Here is a 26,343-nt window from a genome sequence, read left to right on the forward strand (position 1 = left end):
TTAAAAACCCTTTTAACTTGTTGAATATGTCAGTCTCAATGAAGAATTATAAACCTGTCGGCTGTCGGATCACAAGGTATATCATGCATAATCCCGATGACCATGTCGGCCTTCATACGCTACCAAAAATTCCATGAAAGAAATTATCGGGGTCAGAAGATATCTTAGCCGGGTCCTATCTTTAACTGGGTTCCAAATACATGTTATCGGGACCAAGACTTAACCGGTTGTAAAGCAAAGTGTATATACCAGTTGTGTGTAGTGAGTACCGGTTAATCCAATCAAAACAAAATGATAAATCAATGAATCCGGATAGAAAATATTTTCACCTGAAGATGAGTTGCCATCAATGACAACCCTAAATGTGAATAGCCTTACCGGATGAGTGTCAATTGCCAACCAATTATTGATAACCACATTGAAGATTGACAAAATTAATGCCCTTAACCCTAAAGGCAGGAGTACATCGAGTGTAGTTAGGGGGTAGATCATGATATTAGACAATCCCTTTGATTAGTGAAACAAGAAGAATGAAAGAGGTTGTGGGAAGCAACTGATTCGAAAAATCTATTAGTCTTAGGTGCTTTTTGAAGCAAAAATTGGAATCAAAGTGTAAGTTGAAGCCATAATCAAGAGTGAAGACATCAAAACATTCAATTGGCTATGAACAACCGTTCGAGGAAGTGGGTCAAGATTTCTAGACACATTCCCTTGCCTAAGTAAGGGTATGTGGATCTCGTAGACAAAGTTCAGTACAAGGAATTGACAGAGCTTTCTCTCTATGGGAGAAGGCTTTGTGTTGTAATTTTTCTGGTGCTCAATCTTTTTGTAATATCTATCTATACTTTTAAGAGGGAAGATTAATCTTCCTTTATACCTTTTGTGGTACTCCTTTACCAAGGGACGCCACTCTTCCAAGTGGCACCAATTATCATATTATTAATATAATATAATATTTATTATATTATCATATAATATAATAATTATACAATATAATTATAATATAATTAAATTATCACAATAAATAATCACAATAATAATATAATAATTATATTATCAATATAATTACTATATTATCAATAATTATCAATATAATTATTATATCACAATAATTATATTATCACAACGTTTATAATGTCTATGTCGGCCTGAAGGAATCCGACCATAGCATCAACACTCCCTCTTAGCCGATTAGGCCACTTACATAATTGTCTTCCTCAGGCCAGAAGTGATGATTGACGCTGCCAATCTTCAACACTCCCTCTCAACTAGGGAGGATACTTCCAGCTGCACAAGACATATCACCTCATCGAGATGTCAACCACAATGGCTACTCTCATAGGGTGGATCCATTGTGGAGAAGAGATACATATATTAAATATGCAAAGTCGAATGACTACTTGCATATTTATGAGTCGGCCCTTTGAAGGATCCGACCTTAGCTATAACATCATCAACAGTCCCTCTTAGCTAGGGAGGAATCCTTCATAACCTTTAATAAGTTACATCACTTCATTGTGATGATTGTCCACAATGGCTACATCTATATGTGGAAAGGAAAGATATCACCTCATTGTGATATCAAGCATTATGGCTTATCCACAGATATCATCTCACGTGATATCCCCTATAGATATCTCCTCATGTAATATCTACCATTATGGCTTATCCATAGATATCACCTCACATGATATCCACCATTATGGCATATCCATAGATATCACCTCACGAGATATCAACCATTATTGTGAGATCGTCACCTCACAATGATGGTAAGATGCACAAGTGTTCGTCATTGTGAGATCGTCACCTCACAATGATATTCACCATGGCTCATCCAGAGGGTAAACACACTAGTACAGAAAAAAATCACCACGGACTCTCTCACGTGGTATTGTCATGGCGTCACACACATGACATCCACTATGAACCATATCAGAGGGTGGAGATAAGGGCTTTCACCTCATGTCTCTCTCAAAGAGAAATGCATTAATCAAGAGTTTACACTTTAAACATCTTATAAAGAGAAGAATACATTATTATAAAAATATAAACAAATCAATGATGCTGAGACTCAATCTCAGCCAGGGCTTCATTCTCCACCATACCAAGCTTATCAAAAAATTGATGTGACTCCCTCTGAACCTGATATCAACCTTCTGACCTCCTTGTCCAAGGTTGCTTTTGAAGCTGAAATGTCAGGCTTCCTCTGACTGTTGATTCTTCCTCTTCAAAGAGACGTCTCCAGCCACTAACTCAATTTCATGGCAGCAGCCTGTGATGCTTCCTCACAGGATGTATCAAGCTCATCCACCCTTGAATGCAATCTCCGTCCTGATATTTGATACTTGTACTTTTCAATGCAGCGACTTATATAAACCTCTTCTTTATGAAATAGTGAACTCTTTGACCTCTTGCGTTAATATTCAGTCAGAAAATTCTGATCACCTTATCCAACAAAAATTCTGAAACCAACCATATGAAATAGCAGTCCAGAAAGATGGTAACAGCAGATACAGTACTCCTTCATGCACAAAAGACAAGTAATAGCAGGGACCACCATTTGGCACTAATCAATGCAATCACTATGAAGTTCTCACGATGTAAGGAAGACTCTAATTGAGCGAGGGAAAACACGCATTCAAGATAGCTGAGTATGAAGTTATGCCTCATGAAAGTGAACACGGCTAGCAGAGATAAAGAATCAGACATTAATTCCCACAGTAATGCCCAGGTCTCTAAATCACTGGTAATGAGGAAGATGTCCCCTCAATCTACTTTTTATCTTTGTCTCTGAAGTTCATAAATTATATCCTTTCCAAAGTGATATCATGAGGAATTTCTCTTCAAAGTCGCAATCTCTTTTCATTCCCGCACCAAAGAGGAAATACAAGATTATACTTTGCCATGTAAATATTGGCTCAAACTAATGAATTTGATCCACCATTTAATAATATTCATGCCCAACCATAATGAATTTGTTCACAAAGCCCTGTTGATGAAGTGCCTTTAATAACTTTAGCACGGAAATATTATTCTGCCAGAAACCACACCAAGCTTCTGAGATATAAAATGAACACTGGACTGGTGGTATTACACCCTGAGCACTGGATTGAGACAAAGAAATGAATCCATCCCACGATACCCATATGCCTGAGTAAATCCCGACTCAAGAATTATGTTTGTTATATGAAATTGTGCCATGATTTTCTGAAGCTGCGATGAAGGGAAGATGGTCCACGACTCAAGAGAAGGGTCTTGTGTCTTGATCTTTAGAAAGATCAAGTTCTCACGAACTTGCAAAGATAATCCCGACGATTTCCAAAAGAATACTTTATCTCAATGCATAGCTAGAATAATTATTTCCCAATATTTTTTGCTTTTGGCACCACATTATTAATGGCCCAATAATATAATTTCTTTGCAATGCTTTTTGCTTTTTGAAATATAATATAAACTATTCCATGGTGTCCTACAGCAATATAAAAACCTTCAATTTAAATAAATCCTCAAAACTGCATTATATTGCCAAATCAAATAGACCAAACCTTCACAGAAAATGATTCATTCAAGCCTACGCCAAATATAATATAATATAAATTGAAATATCTCCTTAAAGCTGTTTAATGCAACTGAAATAATCATCAAAATTATACGGATTTGCCTCAATATGAAACTGCAGAGTTTTGGTAAAACTTATTTGTGAAACTTCTGTGAGATCTCTGTTCTCTTCCGTCAGATGTTCCCGAGTTTCTTACCTGCTTTGATACCATGTTGTAATTTTTCTGGTGCTCAATCTTTTTGTAATATCTATCTATACTTTTAAGAGGGAAGATTAATCTTCCTTTATACCTTTTGTGGTGCCCCTTCACCAAGGGACCCCACTCTTCCAAGTGGCACCAATTATCATATTATTAATATAATATAATAATTATTATATTATCATATAATATAATAATTATACAATATAATTATAATATAATTATATTATCACAATAATAATATAATAATTATATTATCACTATAATTACCATATTATCAATAATTATCAATATAATTATTATATCACAATAATTATATTATCACAACCTTTATGATGTCTATGTCGGCTTGAAGGAATCCGACCATGGTATCAACACTCCCTCTTAGCCGATTAGGCCACTTGCATAATTGTCTTCCTCAGGCCGGAAGTGATGACCGATGCTGCCAATCTTCAACACTTTGGTGGGAAACAGATTTTGCGAACTTCTTTATAGATTAAGAGAGGGAAGCATATGAGAGCAACCGTTGACACAGCAAAGAGTTGTTGCTAGAAGAGGAGGAAATAGAGCCAAAAAATGGAGGGCAAAAGGATTGAAGTGGAGAAAAGAGAACCTAAATGTGATATGAGTGTGTAGAATGCTGAAGTCTTCAAAAGAATCAAGGATTCTCATGATCAAAGAGTTCTAAAAGAGCATTGGAACATTATAATCAGAGCTTCCCATGGTGTTCTTTTGAGGCATTTATTTTGTATCAAGGTCAAGCCATGGTGCTTCTACTAGCAAGCCTAAGTGTAGAGAGGCAGAAGTTTCCTAAGTTTATAGGAGATGGATCTAAGGATCTAGTGAGGCATTCTAAGACTTGTGAGACCATTTGGGCAAAAAATGGATAGAACAACAAAACATTTTTGGCTATGGTCATTTGCAACCACCCTTAGACATGTGGTATTCAACTTGTACACAAAGATTGACCTAGCTGGCTGAAATATGTGAAAGAAATTGTGGAAGGTTTTCAAAAAAGAATTTAGATTACTTTACATTGATAATGAAATTGTTAGGAAATCTACAAGACTTGACAAGGAAAACATGAGAACATGAGACCTTATAATCTTAGGCTCAAGGAATTGTTAGTAAAATTAGAAAAAGAACCAATTGACAGTTTGAAGAAAAGATGGTTCGTTGATGGTTGTATTCCTTTGTTGAGAAAGAAAACAAAAGTGTCAGTATCTCCATCTTAGGTAGAAGCATGCAATAGAATGATGCATATAGAAAGTGAAGATGAGATGTTTTCCAAAGTTGAAAATACTAATAAAGATGGTGACTAGATGCATATAGTGATAGCAAATTTGGGTTAGTACAAAATGTTGTGGAGAAATATGTTATATATAATGAAGGAATTTAAGGCATACAAAGAATCTGACAAAGAGCCTAAAGATTTATGGTGCAAAAATTGTAGTGGTAAGGGCCACATAAAGCAAATTGCGTGAAGAAAATGTTTTGTGATATTTGCTAGATAATGGCCCGATTAATCAAAGAGTGCCTATATGATTTGAAATGTAAAAGCAAGAGTACACAAGTATTCTTTGCACAAGTAGAGTAGTCTACTCCCAACACACCACTAAAGCTGCAAAACAATAAGAACATTTAATGTCCCCACTTTGAAATATAATTTAATAATAAATGAGAATAATAAAATTAAAATACAAAAGAATAAAAATAAAAATAAAATAAAAATAAAAATATAAAAGAATATAATAAAAAATTGATTAAAGTTAATGAATGGTCAAAAGGCATGAAATGATAAGTTGCGACTCTCCCAAAATATAAGGTATAAAAGGGAGGAGAGAACTCATTTGAAGAGGGGATAATTTGGGAATCAGAAGTGAAGATCTGATTGTGAAAGGTTGTGTCCCTTTCAAAGGGCAGAAATAATGAAGAGTTGCACTATTTCAAAGGGTGCTAATGGTGAAAGGGTGTGTCCCTTGCCAAAGGACATACATGATGAAGAGGTGTGACCTCTCCCTCACATTGAGAGATATATAGGAAAGGAATCAAAAGCATCCATGGATATCACCATGGATCAGATCAGATCAGAACTGTTATTAAGTTACAGGCAGTAACACCCTTGTTCTTGGTGGTATGCATGGGGATGTGTTTAATATGTATGCTTAATATATAAAGCCTGATAACATTCTTATGCAAAATTTAATAGTACTATTAATATGGACTGCAATATGTATGGCAGTCATACTTAATTTCATATATATATTCATAATTCATAAGAAATTAGTATTTAAGAAGATGGTAATGAGATGTTCCAAAGAGGGGTAGTCTAAATCCAAGCAATAGGTTAAGTCCCAAGATAGGGTGGGGATCGGCGACCCATAAGCCTTGAGGGTATAGACCCAAGATAGGTAAGGGCTTGGATCTGTAAACTTTGAGGGAACCTATTGTAGTTGGTTTCTAAGCGCTTTGGTAACATACATAAACCCTTCTCCCTTAAAACAGAAGTAGTAGCAGGGTCTGATATCTATATTAAGAACTATGAATAATGAAATTAATCATCTAATGAGGAAAATAGATAAGCACTTGTTAATAACTAATTGAAGAATATCAATCAATTTTATTATATTGAAATAGATCAGGTAGGGGACATTACATAACACATCTCCTAGTGACAATTCAAATCAAAGGGGAAATAAAATTAGATTTGGTAATACTAGTGGGGGAGCCAGGGATCAATTCAATAGTTTGCTATACAATGCTGAGAATGTAGTTAATGGGGTCTACTTCACAATGAATTGCCTAAGTAGTAAAGTTAGAATACACTACTTCGTAAATGGTATGGACTTTGAGACCATGAGATGCTAGATATCAGAAAACTTTAGGAATCTGTTTCAATTTGGTGAGAACATCTGCAATTTGCTCATCAGTGCTGACATATTTCAGCTGAATGGCACCTCTCTATACCATATCACGAACATAGTGATAATGAGTTTCCACATCTTTTGACCTGTCATGAAACACTGGATTAGCAGACATTTTAATACAACTCCGATTGTCACAATAAATGACTGAGAGTTCCCAAGGTTGTCCAAACAACCCAACAAGAAGCTTGCGAAGCCATACTGCTTCTCTTGTCACCACACTTGATGCAATGTACTCAGCGTCTGCAGTACTCAATGCAACTGAGGACTGTTTCCTGCTGGCCTAGGAAATCATGGCAGAACCCAAATTGAAACAAATTACTGAAGTGCTCTTTCTATCAGTTACACTTCCTGCCCAATCAGAATCAGAGTAGCCCTCCAAGGTGATGATAGTGTTGATTGGATACTTCAACCCATAGCCAATTGTGCCTCGCAAATATCTTAGGATATGCTTGACTGCAACAAGATGAACATGCTTCGACTTGTTCATGAACGGGCTAAGGGCACTCACTGCATAACAAATATCCGGTCTAGTGTTAACTAGATACATCAAGGATCCAATCAACTGCCTGTAAGATGAACTCAATTTCTTCAAGTTAGTTTCCATAGGAGTAAGCATAGGTTTACAATCCAGCATACCAAATCTTTTCAATATATCAATGGTATATTTTCCTTGACTAAGTATAATTTCATTAGATCTTTACCATACTTCTAACCCTATAAAGTAATGCATTAAACCTAGATCTTTCATTTCAAATTCAGTGGCTAATTCTTTCTTACATTTAATGATGAGACTATCTTCACTAGTTAGAAATGAATCATCCACATATAAAACCAGAATTAACATTTCACCATTAAATATTTTAAAGTATAGGTTAGGATCAGCATCATTCTTACAAAACCCTAAACTAACCAAATACTTATCAATTCTTTCATACCAAGCTCGAGGAGCTTGCTTGAGACCGTAAAGAGCTTTTTCAATCTGCATACATGAGTTTCTCTATTGTGAGTCTCATATCTTTCTGGTTGCTCAATATAGACTTCTTCCTCAATGACACCATTAAGGAAAGCAGTCTTTACATCCATTTGATGTAACTTCCAACCCTTAGCTGCAACAATAGCTATAATAGTTCTAATGGAAGTATATCTAGCAACAGGAGCAAATGTCTCTTCATAATCTATGCCACGAGCTACAAATCTAGCTTTATATTTTTCAATACTACCATCAACAACATGTTTAATTTTAAACAACCATTTAGAAGAAACAACAGACTTACCTTTAGGTCTAGGCACAATATCCCAGACATCATTCTTGATGATAGATTGATACTCTTCGTCCATAGCTAGTTTCCATGCTTGCTGGTTCATTGCTTCTTCTATGCTTGATGGTTCAGTCTCAATTATATTGCACATCATTGCAACATAGTTTGAGAATTTCTAAGGTCTTCGGCTTTTTTTAAATGTTCCTTGGGGAGCTGCAAACTTTTCTGCTTCTTGAATTGTGCTCCTAACCCAAAGTGGTCTTTTCTTGCTGATTGCAATATCTCTAGGTCCATCAGTTGGATCCAGAGGCTCAGGAGGATCACCATGCTCAACAGGTTCGGGAGGCTCAATGGACTCCCTTTGAATCTCAGGGTTAGTATCAATATCCATATCTTGATTATCATTAACTTCTTTATCATTATTGACAAGGGAACCTTTAGATTTCTTGAAAGCAATATTTTCTTCAAAAGTGACATCCCTACTTACCTCAATATACCTTTGTCCTGGAATGTAGATACGAAATGCTTTGGAGGATTCACTGTATCCAACAAGGATACCTTTCTTCCCGGATGGCTCTAGCTTAGTTCTCTTTTCCTTTGGCACATGAACAAAGATAGGACTTCCAAAAATCCTTAGGTGGCTGATATCGGGTTTGACTCCAGTGAAGGCTTCTTCGGGAGTCATGTTCTTCAGGGCACGATGAGGGCATCTGTTCTGAATGTACACTGCAGTCTTGGATGCTTCGGCCCATAAGAAGGTCTGCAGATCCTGATCATAAATCATTGCTCTAGCTGCTTCAACAATGGCTCTATTCTTTCGTTCAGCCACACCATTTTGCTGAGGATTGTAGGGAACGTAGAACTCCCTCTTAATTCCTGTCTCTACACAAAAGTCATTGAAACTACTTGAGGTTTATTCACCTCCATTGTCAGATCTTAACACTTTAATCCTTTTACCATACATGTTTTCAGTTAGGGCTTTAAATTCTTTAAACCTACTTAGTACTTCATCAAATTCTTTAGATTTTAGAAAGGAAATCCAAGTCTTTCTATAAAAATCATCTATAAATGTAACATAGTATAGAAATCTGCTAGGTGAAGGAACAAACATGGGTCCACATAAATCAGAATGAACAAGTGCTAATTTTTCCTTAGCTCTACTTTCACTTTCACTTTTATGAAATGGACTTTTAGTGTTCTTACTTAATGCACAACCTTTGCAAGTATCATCATGAAAATGACTAAGTTTAGGCATACCTTTAACCAATTTTTCAAGTGTGGGAAGTGCCTGGAAGTGAAGGTGACCAAGCCTTCTGTGCCATAGCTTGCTAGATTCGGGAGCTTCATGAATGAGTGCTCGGATAGGATTAGCTGAAAGCCTATACAAACTATCATATCTATTTCCAATAACACGAGCAGATTTAAAACTAGATTTCTTAGGCCATGCAAGTACTTTACCCTCAGAAAATGCAATTTGATAGCCTTTATCTTCTAGGGAGAAATAAAGATTAATTTTTTTTTAATTCTAGGAACAAATAAAAGATCACTAAGATGCAAAGAGATACCAGATTCTAGATTTAAAGATGTATTGCCAAAACCTCTTACCGAATACTGAGCATCATCACCAATTACCACATGAAGGTTGGACTCTTTCTCCATTAAGTCTGAGAGGTGCTCTCGATATCCCATGATATGCCTGGATGCACCACTGTCTATCAACCAAGTGTTGCTATCGGTTGGCACATTGTTGGATAAGGCAGAAATGAAGAGGAAGCCTTCATTATTCTCTGAATCTGTAACTTCATTCAGGTTTGCTTCTCCTTGCTTGGGCAGATTTTGACATTCTTTAGCGTAGTGTCCAAACTTATCACATCTAAAGCAGTGGATACGTGAAAGATCCCTTGGCTTCTTCTTTGAATCATGAGCAGCGAGAGGTCTGTAGTCTCTATCTCTTTTGAAGCTATTCTTCTTCCAAAGACCACCCTTTCTTTTGGCATGTTGAGATGCATGCACATGATGGTCACCTCCATGAGTGCCCTTGAGCATTCCTCTTGCAGCTAGGCGTGATTCCTCTTGAATGCAATAAGACCGGAGGCGATCAAACGAGGGAAATTCAGCTCTTCCGCTTATGCTTTGAATGAATGGATCCCAAGAATCAGGGAGAACATTTAATGCAATCATGACAATATCCTTGTCCACAACTTCACTTCCAATGGAGCTGAGTTGGTCCTTCAATTCTGAAATTTTCATGAAGAAGGACATGACTGAATCTCCCTTGCTCATCTTGATTTGAAGAAGTTGCTGCCTTAGAGTAAGTGCCCGGATGATGTTATTGATTTCGTTCATTCCTTCTAGGTGTTTGAACATCTCCTTGGCTGAAGGTAACTTGGAGATGACTGGAACAAGATGATCATTTATAGAATCAATTAGGAACTTCTTTGCCTTAAGAGCATTCTTCTTGAACTGCTTTAACTCATCTAGATCTGAGGGTTCAGGCAGATCCTTGTCTTCCACAAACTGTAACAGCTCAATCTCTTCAAGGGCAAGAAGAACACGGACTTTCCAAGAAGTAAAATTGAGAGCACCATCAAGTCTGTCCTCTACCTTCAATCCTGTAACCATCTTGCAAAACTAAAACAGCAAACTGAAAGTGAAGGATAACTGATAATCTGATTACTTTATAATGAACCTAAAACTTTGATACCATGTTAATTTTAGCAATCAGATTAAATAATAAACAGCAGAATTCAGAATGCAATGAAGAACAAACATAAATCAAACAGAATCCCTGGGAAAACCTCCCTCTTGGAGGTGAAAAAGCCAGCCACTAATCTCAGATCTTTATTATGTAACACCAATATATTTTACAATGAGCTTCACTGTTTAACAGCAACCTAATCACAGTGGTATTTCTAACCTAGGGCATGCTGAAGTGATGAACTTATCTGTAATACAAATGTTGCTGTCATAGGGATGAAGTTCACTAATCCTAGAATGGTGTTAACAGTCTTCAAGGATAGTTCGCTGATCTTCAAAGATGACTGCTCCCACTTGAAACTAGTTCGTAGTCACTCAGTGATGTTCGCTATCTTCAGGAAGGATGTTCGCTGTCTTCAAAAAGGATTCACTGAATAATTAGATGAATTTCTGATTAGAGAAGTAATTCGCTTGAGCGTATTATAACAAGGCATTACCATCTTGTATTTATACATGATTATATTGCCTTATAGGCTAGGTTGGCTTAAGTACACTTGCTGCCAAAAATACAAATATATTACACGTTATATGATGTTTGCCTAACCACCCAATTTGAGTCCTGCCCTAGAACACGCTACACATTGCTTATACACCCAAATAGGGCCAGCCTTTTATGAGTTTAAGTGTATGAATAATGATCAAACTTTAAAATGGTTTTAGCAACATTAAAGTTTGATAATCTGGGCTAGCATAATCCGAGCTAGCTACTAATTTCAACAGGGGCGAGCATCAATATATAGAGAGAATTAACAAAGTATTGGCTATTATTTGAGTTCAAGTAAAGAAGGTTGTGTAATTGAACCTATGTATTGAAAAAGAGAGACTTTGTGAAGCAAGAGCTAAGGTGGAGCATGTTATGAATAACAAATACCACTCAAATGCAAATGCAAGTATAATAATAAATCAAATGAAATTAGATAAAGTTATTGCAAATCGAGTACTTCATAGCATTATACCATTGCACCAATCAAAGTAGTGGATTTTCATTTATTGTATTGTATTCTCAAACAAAATGCAATAACTAATACTATTCGTGAGAGATATGACATAGTGCATGTAACTATCAATTTATTATTTGGAAAGATTAAAACCCAACAATTGGAGCTCCATTGTTAGAAGATTAGATGATTGATCCCATGCTTCTTATGGTGAATTTGGCAAGAAAGCCAACACGAGTACATATGGATATTCTTGGAAGGAACCTAACCGATGTAATTATTGATAGTGGTTCTCTTGTGAATGTATTTCTAGAAGATACTTGGTGAAGTCTAGGAAAGACAACTATTTGGCCACCAACTTTCTAGTTGGTAGGAGTGGATCCACTAGGAATAAAAGTGCTTGATGTCCTTATGGGGCAGCAGGTAATTATTGGTACTCAAGCATTCTACTTAATTTGTTGTCATTATGCGAGAAGATGTACAATGCATTGTTGGTTTAGGGTTGGTTGCTAGCAGCCAAAGTTGATCTCAATTGGAAAAAGAGTGTAATCTCCATTGAAATCATTGGCCATAAGTATATAATGTTAAGAAAATGGTGTCTCAACCTTGCACTTACATGGTATTACTATTTATAGTTTGTTTACATTTAAGCATGGATTGGTTTGAAAATTTCCCTAAAGCTACAGATTAGCTAAACAAGAATGCCAATAACTTTTCTATTGGAGTAATTTGGACATTATCTAATTATCTAATTAATTAGGTTCTTTAATCCAAAGAAACGGGAATCGCCATGAATCGCCTAAACTCAGCGAGTCCGAGTTCGAGTCATGCTCGCCGAGTCTCTGGGACTCGGACTCGGACTCGTCCGAGTCTGGTGAGCTCGCCAGACTTGCCGAGTTGGCGAGTTTGGCTCAAACTCACCAAACTCAGCGAGTCCCGAGCCCCAAACTCGGCTACTGCCTGGGTACAGTAAAATGACAAAAAAAAAAACAGTTTAAAAAGTTTTTTTAAAATGAATGGTCTCGTCTTTGTTCACTACAACCTCCGCCTGAGAATGAGAAAAATTAGGGTTACAACATGTCAACCAATAGAAAAATAACACCGGACGCCTTTATTAAATAATAAGTTTTTTTGGCCCCTTGACCCCACCTTGGGGGCACTGCCCCCAAACCCTCGTCGAAAAATATGGGGGGAAACTACGTTGATAGAAGTAGGGAAAATTTAACCTCTGAGTCTGACACTGATTGGATTGATTGTAGCCATGGCAGAGGAGGAGTGGAGAGCACGAGCACAGACAGGAGATTTAGAGGCAGATAGTGACACGGATGTTCTTGATGTTGGTGAGCATGGCATGGTGTCATGGGGAGTAGCTATGGCTGTCGAATCATCCATCTTCTACCTTAGACGCCTTCGTAGGGGGCTGGGGTCGGAGGGTGTTGCCGTGCAGGCTCCTCTGAGCCATAGGCTTGTAGTTGTGTTTACCTTTGGTATTTGTATGAAACATTTGATGATGATCATATGATGATATGGATTTTTTATTCCATGAGTTTTGTAATATTGTATACATTTGACAATATTTATATATCTATGTTTGTTATTTCCTTCAGCTACAATTTGTGTTTATCCTTATGTGATTGATGTATACTTGTGTATGTAATCAAATGAGCTGAGTTTGATGATGTTTTTGTGTCTTTAAGGTGTATTCAATAAAGGGTGCTTGAAACAAGTTTTAAATATTTAAAAATCTCTAAATTTCTCGAGTTTTTCACTTTCCCGAGTCCAGCCGAGTCTGAAGCCGAGTCTGACTCCGAGTCCCGAGTCCGAGTCCGAGTGCCGTTTCTTTGCTTTAATCACTTTATTCACTTAAGCTAAACTTAGGTGCTTTTTATCTTTTATTAGATTAGGCTAATAATAAATTAAGTTCACTTAGTTGAGCTAATTTTTAATTCTTTGAGCTAATTTTAGTTTCCTAATTTTAGATTAGGTTTCTCTTGTTTTCTATAAAGCAAGTCGTTCATTCATTGTAATCTATCCAATTTCATTACAGGTTAATCTCAATATCGGATTCCTCCTTGGATCAATCTCTCTCAAGGTTGCATAGCATTAATCATGACTTCTTCTTATAAGATGTGATAGGTGTTTTGCTTGTAGGTGATTCATGGGCTTGTTGGGTTGAACAAATAACTCCAATATAGTATTAGAACTCCAAATTTGCTAGTTCTTGTCTAGTTTCTAAAAGATCCAACCTTGAGGAGCAATAGTGGCTCATTTTGGAGAAAAAGATTTTTGGGTTATATTTAGTGTTCCATGGGGATGCGTTTCCCCCCATTTTGGGCCGTGTCTTGGAGACAGGGACGTTTCCGGGACAAGGGGACGAGGATGCGACGTCTCTCGCTGTCCCGCCATCGCCACCATAGCCCCGCTGAAGATGGGGAAACGTCTCGGCATCTCCAAGTTTCCTTGGGAGACGTCTCGGTGTCTCCAAGTCTCCTTGGGAGACTCCCAGGTGTCTCTTGAGGGGCGAGGTGACTTGTAGGAGTCTCTCATCCGACGTCTCCAAGACTCCTTGGGAGACTCCCATACGTCTCTTGAGGGGCAAGGAGACTTGCAAGAGTCTCTCGTTCGAACACGTTAGACTCAAAAAGCAATTGAAATCCTTTTTTTTTAAAAATTTTGAGCGATTTGAGCATTTTGCCATTTTGTCTTTTGTAATGCTATTGTTATTTGCTACTCATTGTAATGGTGTATCATGTAATCATCATTATAGACTTTGTGATATCAGATATTAATATGATATTTTAATAATAGAAATCTCCAACTTGACGATTTCATTTGTCAAATTTTATTTAGCAATTAGCATTCATAAAGTCTTTGTATTTAGATTTAATATTTCAAATTTTGCTAATTTGTAATTTTACTAATTTCCTATAGTTCATTTGAAATGTAATTCTTATCTTGTTATACTTCTTTTCACAACTAGTTTTTCAACTACCATAAGTATATGTATAATTATATCAGCACCACCACCTTGCCACCGTCCCCCCACCGTCCCCAAACTTAGGCCCTTTGTCCCTCCATCTCTGAAACTCGTCTCCGCGTCCACCCGTCCCCAACGGCCGTGGAACATTGGTTATATTCTTTGCCCTAAAAAATTATCTAGGTTCTTAGTTTGCCACGATTTGTCATATTTTGCGAGAAAATAAAGAAAGTATAAAAGAAGCTAAAAATAGTACAAATAAAAACAAAAATCAAGATTCGGCCATAACTTTTTCTCAAAATTTTTTTGAGAAAAAAGTTTTTGGGTCATGTTTTTTGCCCCAATAAACTATCTGGGTATCTGTTAGAATTTGCAGAAAGTGAGTAGAGGGTTGTGTTTGTAGGTTGTTAGCTGGTTAAATTTAGTGTATTCTTCTTTTTATCATAACTTTTCCATACAGTGTCAAAATTCGGCAAACAAGATATCATTGGAAAGGGATTTCTGAGCACTTTCTAATGGTGATGGTTTCACCATCAAATTCAACTCCAAATTTTTTTCATACTTAGGCAAAGTTAGATCTTTAGTTTCAGCTTTTGAGCTCATATCTTTTCACCAGTATCTCCGATTTTCGTGATTGTTGTGGTGTTGGAAAGGTGATTTAGAGTTCTTTAGATTTATTTATGTGAATTTTCTAGATTTTTTTCAGGTATATTTTATTTAGATTTTAGTGTTTTCACTATCTAGTTGATTACTTGGATGTTTTGGCACCTGGAATGGATTTGTTTGTGGGAGAGGGCTTTATTTGATTTGCTTTATATGTATTGAGATTTTTGGGGTTTGATCATTTTATATGAGGAGGTATCATGAGTTTTTCTGTTCATCCTTTGGTTGTTATCTTGGCAAAGGGTAATTATGAGTTTTGGTGAAATGACATCCTGGTACATCTCAAGTGGCTAGATCTTTTGCCTTATTTGTATGGACTCATACCTGATCCAGCCACATCAAGAGGTAGCACAGTTTGTGGTATTATCATAGATCATGTTGTAGGAGTTATTTTGTCTAGTGTTGATCATGACACTACGTGGGCTATATTGGACATCGATTGTCCCTGCACACTTTGGACCAGACTTTGGGAGATGTATTGAGACCCTCGTATCTCTCCATTTTCAGAGGATCTTGCAGCAAATTGTCTAATTCTCCGTGCACATGCAATTTGTATACCCTTTGATAATGATACTTTAGAGGAGCTTAAGTATATCACGGGTCTTGCATGTTTCGATGGATTAGAGATTTGTCTTCCAGTTCCTTCTCTTCACATTGAGATCCCATATCAATCATCTTCATCTTCTATTGTTCATGATGACCTTTGCATTGGCTCATGCATATCCCCCATTGATTTAGTGCAGTAGGACATTGTTCTTTCATGCACAGCTATTTAGGATTCGTATCTTACAAACATATCATCATTGTTTGTGGAGTCTCATATTGCAGATTTGACAGATAATCTCAATGACAATCATCTCCTTTTCATTGATAGCCTCATCAATGTTCTCAACCAATATTCATCACCCATGGAGATTGTTCTACATTAGTTTTCACAGTCTTGGATTGTCACTTTCTACATTGACTGGACACCTACTTGATGAGTTTGTGGCATCATCATCCTTCATGGACATAGCAACATTTGAGTTGTTTCCTAAGGCACACACAATTTGGATTTGGATTCCTACTTCTTTTAGTTTATGGGATTGGCTTCTCATATATCCAATAGATTTGTTTCTTCCTAAGTGCAAAAATGTTGTTTGCAGGCAATGGATCGTGTTCTGTCTTAGGCGTTCATCATTGGCACATGAGCTACTTCTTAATAGGGGTGAGTCCTATCCTCATTTTCTCTCTCTTATGGGGAGGACATTCATTGTACTATCGTGACAAGTAGTCCTTGGGTGGGTTACATTGAGTCCTCCTTTCCTTCTTTCACTAGTGCATTTATTGTATTTTCTCTTTTTGGAGAGGGGTTTTCTCTCATTGGGTTTTTCTCTTTTTCTCTGTTTGTGAGAGTTGCATTGGTTTGTACATGGGTACCTAATCAACATCTTTGCATTCATCATTAGCTCTTTAGCTTATCCCTAAGTAAATCTTAAGGGGGCGGGGGGCGGCAGCGGGGGCGGGGGAGTAATTAGGACATAAGCTAATTACTTAATTAATTAGGTTCTTTAATTACTTTATTCACTTAAGCTAAACTTAAGTGCATTTTATCTTTTATTAGATTATGCTAATAATAGATTAAGTTCACTTAGTTGAGCTATTCTTTATTTCTTTGAGCTAATTTTAGTTTCCTAATTTTAGATTATGTTTCTCTTGCTTTCTATAAAGCAAGTCATTCATTCATTGTAATCTATTCAAATTTATTACAAGTTAATCTCAATATCAAATTCCTCTTTGGATCAATCTCTCTCAAGGTTGCATAGTATTAATCATGGCTTATTCTCTTTAGATGTGATAGGTATTTTATTTGCAGGCGAATCATGGGCTTGTGGGGTTGAACAAATAACTCCAACATTTTTCGTTGTAGGATCATGTCTAGATTTGAAGATATTAAAGTTTCTGAACGAAAGTTTCAAAGTCAATTTTGAAGGCTTTAGAGTCTCCAAAATGGCCTAGAAGTGGTCGTAACTGGCACAATGGGTAATAGCTTGATAGAACACTTCATGAGCTTTCTAGTGCTTCAAATAGTTTGTCAATTGGACTCCTAGATCAAAAGTTATGGCCTCCAAAAGTTGGGTCTCCTGCAATGGAGAATAAAAAAATGTGTTGGACATATAAATGAGCTGTAAAAGGAAGTTACACATGTTGGTGTGTGTTTTGACACATTATAGGGCATCTTGGATTGGAGATAAGTTGGGCGCCACTTTTTGGGTGGCTTTAGCCCATGGTTTTGTAATACCGTCTGACGGTTTCATGTATTGTATCTCCCATATATTAGGGGTGTGAGATGGAGTTTGTGTATGACTTTTATAGCTGATGAGTTACATCTGGATCTTTGGTTGGTGATGCTCCTTTAAGAAGTTTTCTCTGCCAGTATATTGTATTCTATTGTTGATCTCTAAATAACATATTGGGTGGCTTTTGGAGCATGGGATTTTTCTCCTAAAGGGATTTCCTCACATAAATCACTATGTTATGGTATGCATGCTATTTATGTTTATTTCTATTAAGTTTTTGTAATTGTAGTAAAGATTTGAAAAGTTTTGCATACCCCTCCTTTCAAGGTTAGTCTAGGAAGTTGTTCTGCTACCTTAACTTCCTTTCATATATTTGATATGAAGAATCAGGTAATAAATGAGGAAACAACTTCCCCAAATTCATCAAATTTCAATTTTGGAGAAGAGTGGAGAAAGAAGCATGGTTAGAGTCCCATGGAGTTGCACTCTGAAGGAATCCTGGAATTGCCATCATATTTGGAAGATGAAATGACAAGAAGCAAATGAAGATACCATTTCAAGTTGAGGTAACCTAAGAGAACAATTCCATAAAGTTGAATGGTTCATGTGTGTTGGGGAACATACATGGTTCAAAGTTGGAAGTTTATTCTTGAATGCTCTTAGCTATTGAATATGCACATTGGTAAAATTGTCCGAAATGAACTCAATGGGTAACTATATGAGCAAAAATGTTGAAGTTATTAGAATTTTTGATCTCGAACAAATTCGTAGTTGTGCTAACAAACATTATAAAGGACCCTATCCATATTGTGTAAATAACTAAAACAAATAAAGCAATTGAGATGGGTCCCACTTGGAAAAAATAAAGAAAAAATAATATAGGGAAGAGTATTGCTTTGCAATGAGTGGAAAGGGGAAAATAAGAAAAAATAATAAAGTTTTCAATTCTTCCACCATACGACCATCCATGAAGGAGAAATTAAAAATAATAACAACAAAGTTTCTGACTGTACAATCACAAAATGAATTTTTTGGCTTTAATTCTGTTGTATGGCCCTGGCTCTATATTTATTCTTCTTCTAAATGACCTGTTGCCACCATACAGATTTCCGCAGAATGGTTTTTCTGCTGTGTGGTTTTTCGCTGCACGGTTTTCTGCTGCTGCTATATAGTTGGGTAATTCTCTCATTGCAGTCTGCCAAAATCTATATCAATGAACATTATCATGCTCTCCCTAGCACTGCTGTACAAATGCACTTTACCATACAACTTCTTGAAGCTACTAATAAAAAAGTTTACTGATTGAATTCTAGAAAAGAATTGGTGTTTGGATTCTCAAAAAATTTGAAAGGGATTTCCAATCAAGCCATACAATCAGATCTATTCACAGCAGCTTCTGTACACTCATCTGCTTCCACTGGATGTTCATAAGCAGAAGGGTTTTCAACTCAAGCCATAAGGTCAAGACATTCTATCATTACTGTTTTACAATCAGAACAACTATCTCCCATAAGGCTGGCAATCTATTCTACCAAACAACCCTATATAGAGATTGCAAGTTCAGACATTTGTGCAGTCTTAGTTTGCTATAGCTCTATGCTCTGCAGACGAAAGCTGTGTTAAATATTGGCAGAAGGTAAAGTTTATAGAAAGGAATCCATGGTTTGTGATACAATTGCCTATCACATCAGCAAACACCATTGTTCAGCATTAACCTCCAGTCCAATGAGCCACTGCCATAATGACCACAAATTCCGACACTGCCGTGCAGTTACTTAGCAGTGCTGCAACAATGGATCATGTGCATAAAGGGGTTTTTGGAAAATCTGACATCAATTGCTTGTATGGTGCACAAGATTTACTGAAGTCTTGCAAACAAATGCAGTTACATTCACCATACATGGGCTACTTAAGTAGAAAGTTAAATGTTTCCAAGTTTGCATATATATTTCAAATAGAAGAGAAACTGGCTGGGTTTGGAGAGCTATCCATGACACAAGGCCTGCAAGGAGGAGTAATCCATGAAAAGTAGGTTTTGTTAAGTACTTTGGAGTGGAAAATTCTGGATTTTATATGACAGTCATGGCAGCTAAAGGACAGAATTATTAAAATGGTGAGCACACACAAAGATTAAACCATTACTGCATATGAATATTAAAAATAAAAGGGATATTATATTGATTGAAATCTTCACGATTTTTTTGCATTGCAATACTGTAGATGTATGACCATTTACTACACTATTCTCTAGCAATCTCCTAACTGCTCAAATATATAACGGAGTCTCCAAATCTGAACTTTGATTTTCTGAGTAAACTACATGACTTTTCTTGCAACTCCCTTAGCAATTGACAGGGATCTCTCTCAGATATTTCATTGACTTTCTGACTTTCACATCTGCTTCAACAGATTTCTTAGGTGCATGGAGACACTGTAGTTGATTGATTATTGCCACACCAAAACTTGAATTGCAAATTGTCTGTATGTAAAAACTCACGTCACTGTTTTCTGCTTCAAACTGCTCACTAAACTAGAAATATCTAGAAGAAGGGTTTTATTCACCTCTTTATCTTCTTTCTGAAACATTTTGAATTTCGAAATTTCATTAAGAAAGAGAGATATTGCAGTTTTACTGTGATTATGCTGGACTGATATAAAAAATGCCATTTTAAAAATAAAACAATCTTCCAACAAAAAAATTGGCACTGCACTACTCACAAGTATAGGAAGGATAAACTCTCTGATACCTTATTTAAAATTGTGAAAACACAAAGATCAAACCATTGCTGCATATGGATATTATAAAAAAAGGGATAATATATTGATTGAACTCTTCGGGATTTTTCACATTGCAATACAATTGGCTTTGCAAAGCCTTTTATTTTTCCATGCTAAGAATGTAACTTCCCAAAACAATTTTTATTTTATTTACTAACTACAAACTAACCTTTTTTTTTTTTTTTTTGATCGATAACATTATGTATTATATTGCTAATAATAGAAAAGTAAAATATCCAAGGAGCAGATAGACAATCTGCAACACAAAGGGGTCACTCCCCTACTACAAAAAAGAACCCAAGCACCATCCCACCATGACCCACAGCCACAGAAAGGGTCGCTAACAAATACAAAAAACCACACATTAAACCCGGACCAACCCAAACCTAGCTACGAAATCACCCCAATGCCTCCTCTCTTGAGAAATTGGGAATACCCCTGTTGGGTCCAGCCTCCTGCGTCACGCTCCCTCCTCCTAGCACTGTTCCTGGCCTGCTTCCACACAGCGACCCACGCTCCACCACCTTCACTGATTTCTTTGGAAGCTGATGCCGAACCAAAGGCCTCCCATCCTCGTCCAGAGGGGCCTCGGACCGAATGGGAGTCACCTTCCCGCGGATCTTAACACGTTCAGTCAGCCCCAATTGGCGAACAAAGTTCACCATCTCACCCCAGCCATTCCTTGTGTCCTCCTCCTGCAAAGCAACCGGCTGAGAAGCGGCCCAAATGACAAAAGGCTGCAGCTCCCCAACGGCCACTCCAATCCTCCTGCTCGGGCCTTCCGCCATCTTCAAACCCTCGCCAATGACAGCTCGGGCCACCACTTCCTGCAAACCTCCTGCCCATTTGGGTCTTAACACCAGGGAAGTAATCCGTTGCACTTCCTCAACCGACGTCCTCACCTGCAAGGTCAAAGTAGTAAAAAGCGATGAAATGTCAAGATTTGTTCTAGGCCGCCAATCCTGAGTCAGAAATTCCTCTCCCAACAGTAGCCTAACTGCCCTCCAGAAAACGTCTCCATCCACTCTGAAGACGTTCGTTAACCTAATCCTCGAGATCAGCCCACGAAACGCATGCAATTGTCCATTCGATTCCAACGAAAAATTCGCTTCCATCCTTGTGCTTTGCTGCAAAAGATGAAACCCTGTATACTCCGCCTACCACCAAGAAGTCACCACAAAATGCCAGGAATCAAAGCACAAAGGCCTTTAAAGCCACCTCCATCACATGTCATGAGTACTTCACACGCTTCGCTGAACTCAAAACATCATCACCAGTCACTCACACCGCTCGCCTCCATCATCAACCAACACCTCAAGGCCACTTGCAGTAAAATTGTAGAACACACACCACGAGGAACTTAAATTCCCACAGAACCATGGCAACGAATGGTCATTTCAAATTGAGCTTGGGTTCACTTTTCTACAATAAGCCATCTACTCCAAATCATAGTCAAGAGGACTACAATTTCTAAAGTCCTCAAACAAACTAAACATATTTTCCAAGGAGCCATTCGCTCCCACATTGGAAAGTTTGTCAGCTTCCAAATTTGCTTCCCGAAGGACGTGAGTCACCTTAAAGTCTTCAAATTCATTCAACAGAAGTTGCATTCTACGCACCTGCTTGTCTAAACGTCACGCTTCCATTCGCCCTCGAGCTATCCCATTCACCACAACCTGAGAGTCACCTTCCAAATGAAGTTTCTTGTCCCCCAATTTCCCAGCCATTAGGATTGCTTCCAACGCTGCATGACATTTAGCAACGTTGTTCGTTCCATCCACCAATCTCTTGGCACCAATGGCTAGAATGTTTCCCCGATCATCGTGAGCAATCACCCCAGCACCCGAGGCCCCTGGGTTGCCCCTCGATGCACCATCAAAATTAATCTTAATCCACCCCTTCTCAGACGGAGTCTACTCTGGGTTTGATATGCCCATACTCTGAAGATTAGCCCTTAGCAGCCCATTAACAGGCCTGAATTTAACCAGAGGCCAGCTTAACAAAAAACTAGCATCAAACTGTGAAAAAGGAGTCTTGGCTAAATTCACATGGGAGGCAGCATTAGAAACCAGTTCCGAAATGGCCCTCTCCAGTCTAGTCAAAAAATGCTTACAATTTTCCGCTTTTCCTTCAAACACTCTTCGGTTTCGCTCCTTCCAAAGTTCCCATAAAACGGTAGAGGGCAAAATCTTCCATATGGCGGCAAAGATAGAATTTTTACCCAAAATCGGCCAAGATTCCAACCACTCACACAAGTTCCCAGCCATGGGGCCCTTCCAATTCAATCTCTGCAGCCCAAAAAGCCACGCCTTCTGAGCGAACTCACAATTTAGCAGAAGATGGTCCACATCCTCCTCCGCCTTTTCACATAGCACACAGCGAAAAGGGCCTTTTTACAGTTTTATAGACCAGTCTTAGGACCAGATGGAAATGGACGAAGGCAACAAACAGCTCCATCCACCGAAGTATCAATATCTCCAGGGATGTCTTGTGCCCCCTAATATTTAGTGATTTAATTATTTTTGTTCTCTGCTTGTCAGCTAGGAATCTGACTTCTTTGTTTAGGGGGGATGATTTAGTTGTGCAATGTTTTTCTAATATATTTGTATCCAACTATGTATTAATTACTTGTTGGCTTGAGGGTAGTTGTTAGGAGTTCATTGTTAGTGGTCGTTGATGGTTGTGCTATGCTTAGCAACTATAAGGTATGAAAATATGCTTCTCATAGTCAGAGAAAATAGTCTGATTCGGTACATGATCCTCCCTGGCCAACATTTGGATTGTTCAATCACTACCCTGAAATAAAGTAGTCATTGGGTTTTCTACAATTATCCGGTATGTAGTGATATATTCTGTTTAAAGTGCAATAGGTTGTGTTGTTATTTGTCTGTGAACAGTGCAGTTACAGCAGAGTACCAACAAATTCTCTCTTACAATGCTCTCACATGGAATTTTGCAATTATGCTGCTACATTAGAGATATTTGACCATATATATACCTTGTGTGCATGTCAATGCCATTTTGAAATCTTTTCTAATGTTAGTGACGATCTATATTGTAGTATATGGGTCTATTTTCTCCCCAATTAGGGAATAGGTTTTGAACCACAACGTTCAGGATTTCTGCATTAACACTTGCCTTTGTCTTGAACTAACATCGGTTGGTGATTCTCAACCTCCTCGTATGGATGTTTATTTAGAGCTGAGGGGTTACATTTTTTCACTTGAAGAGTGGTTTTTTTTCGTGCTGGAGGAAGAGGCTGGGTCCGAAAGATAATGGAAGCTAATGAAAGAGGCTGGGTCCGAAAGATAATGAAAGCTAGAAGAGGTAATGATAGGATGGTTAGAGGGTAGTTAAGTTGGGTCAGGGTGGACATGAAATATGCTCCTTTTAACTATTGGTTCAACCATAGTTGAAAAGCTTGGACTTAGCAAAAACTGTGGACCAAAAAATAGTTAAAAACTCAGATTCAGAAAATACACATAAATCTATCAAATAGTCTTTAAAAACATGCATATAGCTGAATTTACAAAGGTCATAAGTATTGTTATGGATCCTAGTTCAAGTGCACTGGTTTGGTTTGTGAATATAGTAAAAAAAGGTTGGGCTTGGGTTCGTTTTGGGTTCATCCATATAAAAACATGTACATATTTGCAGCTCAATAACAAAAATACTAGAGGAAGTGTACATATTTCCTAATATTTATCATGCACAGAGATATTTATGAACCTTATCCAATAGTAATAGAACTAATATATAATGTAATAATAAAGTTAATGACGATATTAATAAATTATTAAATAAAAAAATTAATTAACAGTACTTTACAATATGGTGTGCAAATAGTTTGTGTGTATATATTCAAATTGTTAAAGAAGCAATATTAGTGTGCTAACATCACATTAGAGGCAATATCAAAAGTGTGCTAACTTTATGTCAAGAGGCAATATACATATTAAAATTGCGATGGTGGAGTTTTTCATGTGGCCCCTTATATTGAATTCTGCTGTTGCAATTATTTTCTGCTCATGCTGCCACGATTGCATTTTAAATTTTTATGCTAAGGAATTATATCATGGGGGGTTTTGTCCAAGAAAACTACCCCATAGCTTCATGATTTGGCTACAAAATTATAAAATATTGATCACTAGACACAAACAACCCTTGCAAAATACATTAATAAAAATGCCAAATTCATTGTAAAATCCATCAAATGCCCTTGGATTCAACCTAGGTTCTCCCAAGTTCATCTGATATGAACCCATAGGTGAAATAGTGACCCCCTGCCCTCCCCACCCCCTGCCCTCCCCACCTCCCTGCACTAGCCTAGGATCAGGATCTGGAGCAGATTGTTCCCAAACCAGTTAGGTAACAAGGATGGACCGAGATGGGTCATAAGTAGTTTTTCAGATTTCCTTCATTTATAGATCAAAAAGCAAGTTCAATTCACATCATAGTATCATATGATTATAAATTATATATTTATATTCTATTTATATTGATATTTTATAAATTTCATCTATGGAAAAAATGGGTCCAAAACAATTATATATTTCGCTTTCTAAAACCAAAGGGGGCTCTGGGGGTGGCAGTCCTCAGTGAGGCTGAGGGGCAGCTTTCTTGTGGGGTTGAGGGATGTTTACCCTTTTGCAATGTAGGGTGCAGTTGAGGGGCAGAACTGCCACTTCTAAGCCCAAATTAAGGCCGTAGAGGTCACATGAACCTTCATGGAACATGCTTGAAAAAAGGAACAGCTTGAACCCTTGAAAAAAATAAGGCTTTTTTGTCAGTACTGACATATGCAGCTATAGCCAAGTTTTTGACGAGTTGTTGGCAAATAATTTGTGAGTTTCATCCAAAAACAAAACTTGCCAATAATTTGCAGGTGAGTCATCTGCCGACTAACTTGCAATCTTGAATGGTTCACGAGGACTCACAAGTTTTTCTCCTTTTTCAACTATGCTGTAGAACAGATAAGTACCAATGCCTCTGCCGTCCAACCATTGCAACACAATGGAGTGTAATAATATATTCAATTATGGTAATTATTAAAGAGCGGGTATAGTAGTTAGGTATTTTCTTTATTCTACAAATATTATTGTAATGGGTGTACTTTGCAGAAGTTTTTGTAGTCTGTAAATTAAATGTATTGAATCCTTGTAAAACTTACTGGTATGAGATTTTGTGTGATCTATTTATTTATTATCAGATTAACATACAATGGTTCATATGCAAAATCTCATGTTTTCTTGTCCATTGTCTTTTTAGGAGCATACGCTGAATATTTGGCATCCAAAACTGATTTTTGCTAAACAAATAATGGATATTGATTTGCATTAGACATTTCTTGCCCTTCTAGTTTTGATGAGGAGGATATGTAGAAATTTAGGTACTCAACTGATTATTGCCAAATAAAGAATTGAAGTTAATGTGCTTTGTGTTTAAATCTGTTGACAGGTCGAGTTTGATTCAGACGAGGAGGATCCAAATGTTATATTACAGACCAGTTTCTAATGATAAAGTTCAATGGTGCCCAATCCAGGGGCATGATTGTGTATAGCATGCTACGAGTTTATAGCCTGTACAAGGCACGCAACAATAATGCCTTCGACCGTCCAAGGCCTTTAGATAGCAAATCTTATTAAACCAAATGAATGGAAGATCATTGAAATATGAAAGAAGTAATTAAGGTCTTACCATCCAATTAAACTGTATGGAGTGACCACAGATTGTAATAATAAGATCATTGAAATACGAAAGTAGATGTAATTAAGGTATTACTATCCAATTAAACTGTATGGGGTGACTATAGGTTGTAATAATAAGATCATTATTTTTTTTGGTCGATAAACGATAGAGCCAGAAATATTAGTATTACGGAGTAAAAATTTCATATATACATAGACATTAATAGTTTGTCAGCTCTTCTAGGCCTTCCCTGAAGCTAGAAAATTCAAAATAAAGACTTAATCCCTGATGAGAGCTATTTTTCATCCCATAAAAA

General features: G+C 37.2%; 1 protein-coding gene across 1 annotated transcript in view; it reads left to right on the forward strand.

The window, feature by feature from the left end:
• Positions 1–26,116, forward strand: part of LOC131029354 (uncharacterized) — a 56,712-nt gene extending 30,596 nt beyond the window's left edge. Inside the window, exon 3 of the mRNA XM_057959818.2 lies at positions 25,797–26,116. Within this exon, the coding sequence (XP_057815801.1) occupies positions 25,797–25,853 (57 nt within the window). The 3' untranslated portion in view covers positions 25,854–26,116. The remainder of the gene's footprint in view (positions 1–25,796) is intronic.
• The last annotated feature ends 227 nt before the right edge of the window (positions 26,117–26,343 follow it).

This window comes from Cryptomeria japonica, chromosome 10 (genome assembly GCF_030272615.1).
Source record: "Cryptomeria japonica chromosome 10, Sugi_1.0, whole genome shotgun sequence".
In the NCBI taxonomy this organism is placed as follows: Eukaryota; Viridiplantae; Streptophyta; class Pinopsida; order Cupressales; family Cupressaceae; genus Cryptomeria; species Cryptomeria japonica.